Source organism: Sinocyclocheilus anshuiensis, unplaced genomic scaffold, assembly GCF_001515605.1.
Source record: "Sinocyclocheilus anshuiensis isolate Anshui unplaced genomic scaffold, SAMN03320099.WGS_v1.1 scaffold691, whole genome shotgun sequence".
NCBI classification, from domain to species: domain Eukaryota; kingdom Metazoa; phylum Chordata; class Actinopteri; order Cypriniformes; family Cyprinidae; genus Sinocyclocheilus; species Sinocyclocheilus anshuiensis.
In genome coordinates, this window is record NW_015552577.1 from 546,832 (window position 1) to 556,036 (window position 9,205).

At 34.7% G+C, this 9,205-nt stretch overlaps 2 protein-coding genes across 2 annotated transcripts in view; both read left to right on the forward strand.

The window, feature by feature from the left end:
* The first annotated feature begins 527 nt into the window (after positions 1-527).
* On the forward strand, positions 528-4,133 carry LOC107665198 (beta-2-microglobulin-like). Its single transcript, XM_016455980.1, has 4 exons — positions 528-703; positions 2,268-2,540; positions 3,229-3,252; positions 3,431-4,133. Exons 1-3 carry the CDS (start codon positions 643-645, stop codon positions 3,240-3,242), a joined length of 348 nt encoding a protein of 115 aa, XP_016311466.1. The 5' UTR covers positions 528-642; the 3' UTR covers positions 3,243-3,252; positions 3,431-4,133.
* A 609-nt stretch (positions 4,134-4,742) lies between these two features.
* The window catches only part of ubl4a (ubiquitin like 4A), a 9,745-nt gene continuing 5,282 nt past the window's right edge, over positions 4,743-9,205 (forward strand). The window contains exons 1-3 of the mRNA XM_016455979.1: positions 4,743-4,931; positions 6,002-6,107; positions 6,280-6,491. Of these exons, the coding sequence (XP_016311465.1) occupies positions 4,884-4,931; positions 6,002-6,107; positions 6,280-6,491 (366 nt within the window). The 5' untranslated portion in view covers positions 4,743-4,883. The remainder of the gene's footprint in view (positions 4,932-6,001; positions 6,108-6,279; positions 6,492-9,205) is intronic.

The following is a 9,205-nucleotide window of genomic DNA, read 5'->3' on the forward strand; positions in this document are numbered from 1 at the left end:
GTGATATTTATCATGTAACTTGAGTAACAGAGTGTATGTATATATATATATATATATATATATATATATATATGAATGGGGACAGGATGTTGAGAGGTTAAAAATTGTTTATAGCTTTTGTACTATTATTGTGAATTTATTGTAATCATTGTCAAAACAATAAATAGAGTATCCACAAAAAAAAAAAGAAATGGAAGGCAGGGAAAGTCAGGCATTTTATGTTGGGCAGGTCATCTCATGGAGGCCGCCATGTAAAGAAATGGAAACTTTTGCATGATGCTTCACCGACCTGATTTGAGTCAGCACTACACTACACAAACTACAACAATACAATCTGCATAAAGTGGAATTATTGCTAGAGCAGTTTACTGCATGAGATGAAATGTGAAGTGTGATGTTAAAAGTAGCTTCTTAATACTACAAGTTACCATCAACCATCAGAGTACCATAATCACCCAGCAACAGAAAAAGAAAATGTATGATTTGTTAAAAACATGTTTGAGGGCGGGGTTTAGCTCATCTGTTGTCCCGTATGTTGCCCTCTTCCGTCTTGCAGCGTTTTGTGTTCAGGCTACAGGAGGCCAGACGTGAACTCGACGGACGAACAGAATAATAGAGATCAGGGACATCAGGGTGAAAACCATGCTCAAACTCGCTGTAGTCGCTCTTGTGCTTCTCAGCGCCAGCTGTTTTGCCAAACAATGTAAGTGTAAAGAATCTGTTTTCTGACGCGTTCTTATCTACTCTTCTTATTATGTTTATTTTTATTAATTTTATTTGTATTACTATCTTATATTTCCATTCGTTATACGCGGTCTTTATCAAATACGTTTGAATCCCTAAGTAGTTTTAAAAAATATTATGTTTTTCAACCTTAATAGTGTATGACGTACTTTCATCTGCTATGGAGAATACAAAGGATAAAACCCTTGAAATAGTTAAAAGCATAGGTAGTTGCCAAAACGCTGAAAAAGAAAGAAAGAAATAAAGTATTTTTGTAACTTTAAAAAGCTTGTGAAAATCTGTCCAGAGAATTAAACATGTCTAAGACATGTTTGTTTGTCTGAAATCCCCTGAACATTTTACTTTCACTTTCACTTTCACTTATATGCATAGCTACTCGTGATAGAAAAACTCGTTTTACTGGATATTAATGGTTGGTGGTTATAAAGTTACATTGATATGACACATGATATCATGATATTTAATCAGGTTTTTGTTTCTTTAAGAAAAGATGCTTGTGTTAAAATTAGTTATAATAACTGCACAAATAAATAACTATTCCTAAATAGATAAACATACTGCACATGGGTCAAAGTCGAGACGTCCCATTTTGGTGCCTGCATCAAATTCAATTTATAAAAGTGATTTAATATACAAGCATAATGAATGCAAGTAAAGTGTCTACTTTAATGTTTCTAATAACTTGTGTGAAAATAAAATGTCACAATATGGGTGAAATAACATTCCATCGTCATTCAGTGTAACAGATATATTTATGTAAAAACGAAAACGTACACTCTAAAAAAATGCTGGGTTGTTTCAACCCAACTTTGGGTCAAACATGGACTAACCCAACCGTTGGGTTACATTTTTACATTAAATTTTTAACCCAAAAGTTGGGTTAGTCCATATTTGACCCAAAGTTGGGTTGAAACAGCCCAGCATTTTTTAGAGTGTACTTATTCTGACCTGTACTTATTAAAATATATATATAAAAATGCGATTATACTAAATTGTATTATATTTTAAATGAATAATAACTTATTGTTGACAAAAAGTAGTTTGAAGGATCGTGACAAAGACTGGTAAAGACTTAAAATGACAATGAATTACACTCTAAAAAATGCTGGGTTAAATACAACCCAGTGCTGGGTAAAATTCCTTTAATAGCGTCTTTTAATGTCATCTAAGGATTCTTATACTTAATATGCCTGGCAGGATTTTCATTATATGAACTATTGTACTATTGAATGACATTTTAGTGGGTGTCTTCTGTAAATTATGGTAAAACTGTATGATAGTCATTATTTTTTGCTCAGAAAAAAAAAGTTAATTAAATTAAACAGGAGTCGGGACATATTCTAAAATCCCTTTTTGTCTCTGATCCGCATGCTTGGATGAATAAATGAATAAATAAGATGGCCTAAATAAAACATAAGGACAGACAATAAACATTTCCAAACATAATACATGCAATACAGTATCTAAGAATGAACAGTTTTCAGATGCCAAAATATCAGTGTTTCCTTTTGTATTGTTTCTAGCTGACCCCAAAGTGCAGGTGTACAGCCGCAACCCTGGAGAGTATGGGAAGAAAAACGTGCTGATCTGCTACGTCAGTGGCTTTCACCCCCCTGACATCACCATTGAGCTCCTGAAGAATGGGCAGGAGATCCCGAACAGCCACCAGACCGACCTGGCCTTCGAGCAGGGCTGGCAGTTCCACCTGACCAAGCATGTTGATTTCACCCCCCAGGCTGGAGAGGAGTACAGCTGCAGAGTCCAACACATGGTCAACACAAAGACCTACACATGGGGTGAGAACAGATCTGAGGTCTTTATCTTATGAGCCCCATTGTTGGTGATTTTCAGTGTCGATGAATTCCAGAAAGTGGTAGATAAAGGTCAGATGTTGGTTCATTTAGGAGCTGTTTGAGTATTTCTCACTTTCATAGACATCTGTGTATTGGATTGTGGAGTTTAATTAGTCTCTTTCGTGTTAATTATAGTTTTGGGAGTCGTTAAGTAGTCACATAACACATTTTAATTATCATACAAAAGTGAACAAAATGTCCTTAAAACCAAATATTTGAAAGGAATAATATTACTATGAACCACACCGATCCAACAAATTGAATTGAATTGAATTGAATTGAATTTAATTTAATATGGCCACATTTTATTTTATATATTTTAATAAGTACAGGTCAGAATAACTATGTTGTTTCATTTTTACATAAATATATCTGTTATGCTGAATGATGATGGATAATTTTACCCATATTTTGGCCTTTTATTTTCACAAAAGTTATTAGAAACATTAAAGTAGACACTTTGCTTGCATTTAAATGCTTTATATGTATATAAAATCACTTTTGTAAATTTAATTTGACGAGAACCCCAAACTGGGACTTATATGATGATACAAATTAAATTAGCTACTTTTTTTAAATGAAATGAACAAGGATCTATAAATGAAACTAATGTTTGTTTTCTCTCTTGTAGAACCTGACATGTGAACGTCCAACAGTAAGTTCTGATAATACTGTTTTTTTAAAGGCTTTAACATGTATTAATAGTAATTGTAATTTACCACACTTTATGTAATCTAGCATACCTTTCAAATTATGTTGGTTCATGTATTCAGTTGTTTTTAGCATGATCTTTTATTAGTCACTGTGTGTTAAATGTATTTCGTTCTTCACAGATTCCTGGAAATAACAGTTCATTCTCTTCAGCTTCTCTCCGAAACGCCAATCCTGCTTCGATTTCATTTTATAAATCAGGGGTGTCCAGGCCTGCAGAGCTGTTTCAACACACCTGCCTGGAAGTCTATAGTAACTCTGAAGACCTTTATTAGCAGGTTCAGGTGTGTTTAATTGGAGCTAAACTCTGCAGGATAGTTACAGCAGTAGATCCACCCCTGCTATCATATCTCAGCTTCTCTGTTTAGGACAGGGGTGTCTGATCCTGCTCTAGGAACACTAATCAAACACTCCTGAACCAGGATCGGACACCCCTGCTTTAGGATATGCTGCCTGTGTTGCAGACTGCAATATGTTTACTTTTACACGATGAAGACAAATGTCTAACTTTATATATACTTCAATTTTCTTTTTTTGGGTGTGTGTCTTGACATAATTAGTAGGGCGACTGATGAAGAACAGTCACTATGCCTGCAGTGTACACTAGTCAACATTTGAAGTGGATCAAAACCTTTCATCAAAGTTGTCCTAAAACCTAAAACCAAAATGCGTTCTTGTCTTAGGACGAACTTTTTTTGATCCACTTCAAATGTTGACTACTGTATATCAGCAATTTTCTAAAACCTTGGGTGAGGAATTGTCTTTATAACATTAGCACGTAAACATCTTAATGTCTTTTGTTTTGAAATGTATTTAAAATGAATTTGAAGATTCAGGAGAGGTGACTTTTTTTTTTGACAATTGAATTGGTATAATTCTTGCATACACATGTTTTTAGTGTTAAATAGCCTATAGCTTCCAGCTTTTGGAAAGATTTATTGTCAAATTCTGTTCATGATGTATGAACATCACTGACTGTAGAATTCATAATGCCTTGTAATTCAGTTCAATAAAATATTTTCCCTTCTTAATTACGCGTCTTTATTCAACGCAACTTTAAAAATGAATTGTGAACCTCATATTTGTGTCTTGGTCTTGTGGCCTTGATCGGGGTCTCAAATTAAATTCTAATCCAGAATCTGAGTTGTATGGTCTCAGACAAACTGCTGTCTGTTTCAAGTGTAGCCTATTTGGTATTGGTTTCTTTTTCATGACCCCATTTTGGAGGTCTCCTGTCTTCTTCTGTGTCCCACCTCAGACAAGAGTCTTTCTATGTCTTTTCATTTTCTGTATTTTGCGAGAGTTTACCATATTACATTTTAATGACAATGCAAAATTTTAGTATTCTTTATGAAAACATGTATATTGTTTATATAAAATAATTATGTGATTTGATTGAAGTCGTTAAAAAGCACAGTCTGCTCATTGGTCTGGCTGAGGCGCAACATTCCCCGCGCATGCGCAGATCAGTGTAGTCGACGTCCTGTCCGTGGGGAACGTCGGCTGATAGTTCACGAATGTTAAGCGAGATCATTATCTATTCTTTATTTTGTATTTAATTGTGTAAATGTGAAGATGATTCTTACAGTAAAGCCGCTTCAAGGGAAAGAGTGTAATGTCCAGGTAAGCGTGAGTGTCGTGAGGTGTTTTGAGGCGCTAATGTGGCTGTTAGCTGCTTTAGCATAGCGCTGGGCTGCGGCTTTCTTTCCATCACTCTCTTGTATGTTATGTTTCTTTTGTCCTGGCCAATCATTTATAGATAATGATACAACCTGCGGTTTCTGCTGTAGCTCACTAGAAATGATTTACACTCTCCAGACAGTTATTTTGTCCACGATATAATAGCTGTGTCACCAAACCAATGGAGCTGCTTAACTTACCTAACTTGGATGGCAAGTTACTTACTGCCAAAGACTAGTTAGTTAGTTACAGTTAGTTAAGGATCTAGTAGATCAAGCAAACGTGAGACAACTGCTAATGGATTAGATTCTCTGTATGAGAACCTTTTTTTGTATTGTGGTTCTGTCTATTTTATTAATTAATAATGTACATAATATATGTACGACACACATCTAAAACCATAGAAACATTGGTACTTGAAATAAAATAAACATTAACTGCAATTAAAAAAAAAACACTACTGGTCAAAAGTTTGGAATAATGATTTTTAAAAAAAATCAAGTATTAGAATATTATTACATGTTAATGTAATATAATATAACAAAGATATATAATAATACAGTACTTAATTGCAATATATTTCATTATAATACGGTATTATAATAATATTGCAATTTAAAATAAAAAAAAAACTTTTAATTCTGTATTTTCAGCAGCTTTTACCATTCTTCATGTGATCCTTCAGTAATTGTTTTATTATGCATAGTTAGACTGACACACAGAAAGCACACAGAAAGTGTGTAAATCATTTCATTATTTTATCCGTTATTTAATTATCTATCTAACTATCTATATACACACACACACACACACACACACACAGATGACGTGACATGTGGCCAAGTATGGTGACCCATACTCGGAATTAGTGAACCCGCAACCTTTGGGTTACGAGTCCGACTCTAACCATTAGGCCTTGACTTCCCCTAGATAGATAGATATTTGAATGAACTGTGCTAGTGAATTGAAATATGCAGTGCTTTTGTCAGCAGTTGTGTTCTTTTCATGCACAGGTGACAGAAAATGAAAAGGTATCAACAGTGAAAGAGTTGGTATCAGAGCGTTTAAACATCCCTCCCAGTCAGCAGAGACTGCTGTATAAAGGAAAAGCACTTGCAGGTAATGCATTTTTTTGCCAGATGTTTGCCAGTACATGTATTTATAATTTAGAGTAGCACTATTTTTATTTCCTCCTACAGTGTTTTTCTGAGACTTTGACTGGCAGCGTTCCAGTCATTGCACTTGAGGTGTGTTGTGTTCGTCATTGTGATGCTCGATTTGCTGTTTTCAGATGAACACCGGTTGAGCGATTACTGCATCGGCCCGGAGGCCAAGCTGAATCTGGTGGTGCGTCCGGCGGGCGAGAGGAGCGGCGGCGCGGTGGGAAACAGCAGCGGTAGTCCTGATAAAGCAGCCAGTGGTGTGTGGCAGTTATTGTCAACTGTCCTGGCCAAACATTTCAGCCCAGCCGATGCAGCCAAAGTGCAGGAGCAACTTATTAAGGTACGTTCAAGAAAAAAATAAATTCTATTGCAATATTTTTCTTTTTCTTTCCATTTCTTTTTATTACTTTTTATTGTAATCTGAATGCGAGTGATTTAAAATATAAAGGGGATCCCTAATATGAAGGCTATAAGAAGACCCATATATGCTATGTGTGGGGAAGAAAAAAATCACTGTTAAAAGACAAACGTTTGCATAAAAAAATATTTGATTGTAATTCCAAAGAAACAATAAAAGTATTATCTGGAAAATATTTACTTCTGTATTAAGTTGACAGCTGTTTATTAGACTGTTTATTAGAGTAATTTTATATACACTAGTCAACATTTGAAGTGGATCAAAACTTTTCATCAAAGTTGTCCTAAAACCAAAAATGCATTCTTGTCTTAGGACAACTTTGATTAACTTTTTTAATACACTTTAAATGTTGACTACTATATATATTTACAGTGGTATATATTTACAGGTTACAGTGGCCACAAGAAACTTCTTGATCAGTGTTATTTATGTTTTATATACTGTTATTGTATTACAAATTTTAAATTATCTTTTTATTTTTAGATTTGTAGTTAATTTTTTTTTGTTATTTTATAATTTTTTTAAATTTCTATTTTGCTTTTTTTAATTTCATTTATAGTTTTAGTAATTTTAGCACTTCATCTTAAACTTATTTTCACTTAGTTGGCAAAGCACTTCTAATTTTTATTTAAGTTTTGTTTAATTTTTATATTTTCAGCTTTATTTCATTTAACTAGAGATGCACCGATTACCTGTGTGGCCAGTTCCGATTTCCAATTTTTTTTGTTGTAAGTGTGACCTGCCGATACCGATTTTTGCCAATTCCGATTTTGTTTATAAGAACTATAATTGACAGTATATACACACAAAAATCTACTTTTTTTTCCAATGCAAAAAATGTTCTAAATAAAAAAAAAAATGTATTACACGTTACAATTCCCCCGATCTGGACTAAGTTACAAATGTTCTCTCACTTCAACAACTCTCAAAATAAAGTGCTTTGTGACTGGAAATAGGTCGAAATAACAATTAGTTATTGCTTTATATAACTCTGATTTAATACAACTCTTTTTATTAGAGTTGCTGTATATAACAAAACAGATGTCATTTCCCACTGTTTATAAATGGTCATTTTTTTCCCCTATCCTTATTAAATGTCATCTTCCACATCAAATTCTTACATTGTTTCAATTAATTCAGTTAGAATAATAAGAAACTGTAGAGTTGTTACTATTCGAATGAAATCAGTATCAACAAACTCCATCTTTCTACTGCAGGAAGCACAGAAGCTGCATCTGATGTGGCATTAGATGTATTTACTGTTTAATAAAGCTGGGGTGCCATTAATGCATTTACACCACAAAATTGCAAAGAAAAAGAAAGGTGGCGCTCGCGAGCACCCTTCTGAAAGCTAAATGACAAATGGGACGCCCTACAGTCTCATGGACTTAACGGACACGCGCACGCAGCGGCCATTGAAAGTCTTCAAGACCGAAAGTGCACATGAAGTGTGCCATTTGGGACAGGGCCTGACTGTCTGCATGAATGGGTTCATGGGGTTGAATCATTGGCTTACTTGATTCATTCAAAACCGTGGATTCATTCAGTAACGAAACACCGCTGTGTTGCACAATTCTCTCTTTCTCACTCTAGAATAGGCTGAGCGAGCTTCATCTGGCATGACAAATACTGTACATCATCAGTCGCCGTTTACACTGAATGCAATAAAATAAGAATCATTCTGGTGCAAACATTTTTTTTTCCCAAGTTTCAGTGTTTGCTTAGTTATTTTTGCTATTGATGTTTTAGTCAGGCTTCTTGTCTGGTCGGGCAAGTGAAATTCTCTCTTACTTGCCCCTTTAAAAAATCGACTTGTCCCAGATAGGGGTGTGCGATATTGACAATGATATTTCAATATTTTCTGGGATTTTATCGATAACGGTAATTAGAAGATATTTGTGTTGTAAGTGTGTTATTGACTACTATGTAATGTTTTCGATATTCTTCATATTCTGTGTGGTGGTCAGTTCTCAACAGTGATAGAAATTAATCTTTTTCAATAAGTTTAAATTAATTTGTACCTTTTTCTAGGCATTTTTACCTTTATACGAGTTCATATCTCGCAATTCTGACTTTATGACACGCAATTGCGAGTTTATATCTCGCAGTTCTGACTTTATAACTCGCAATTTTGACTTAACTCGCAATTGTGTGTTATAAAGTCAGAATTGCAAGATATGAACTCGCAATTCTGAGAATAAAAGTCAGAATTGTGAGATAAAAAGTCACAATTACCTTGTTTTATTTTTTATTCAGTGGCGGAAAACAGGCTTCCATAGAATACTGATATTTGAAATTATTAAGAAAAATAAAAAGATACTTTAAAGGGGTCCTATTATGCTCTTTTACAAAGTCTTGATTTTGTTTTGGGGGTGTACTAGAACAGGCTCTCATACTAGGTTGTTCGAAAAACATAATTTTTCACATATTTTACATTATTACAACACCTCTCTCCCCAGTCTGGCACGAACGGCTAGAATAGTTCCTGTATCAAATGAAGGCCCGCCTTCTGAAATACGAAATGTGCTGTGATTGGTCAGCTGGGCCAGTGTGTGCTGTGATTGGTCAGCTGGGTCAGTGTGTGTTGTGATTGGTCAGCTGGGCCAGTGTGTGCTGTGATTGGTTAGCTGGGCCAG

Bases quoted from the DNA above. Each gene is read 5' to 3' on its own strand.
- LOC107665198 (XM_016455980.1), top strand. From the start codon at position 643: ATGCTCAAACTCGCTGTAGTCGCTCTTGTGCTTCTCAGCGCCAGCTGT. The intron at 704-2,267 runs GTAAGTGTAAAG...TATTGTTTCTAG, and splicing joins CAGCTGTTTTGCCAAACAAT to CTGACCCCAAAGTGCAGGTG.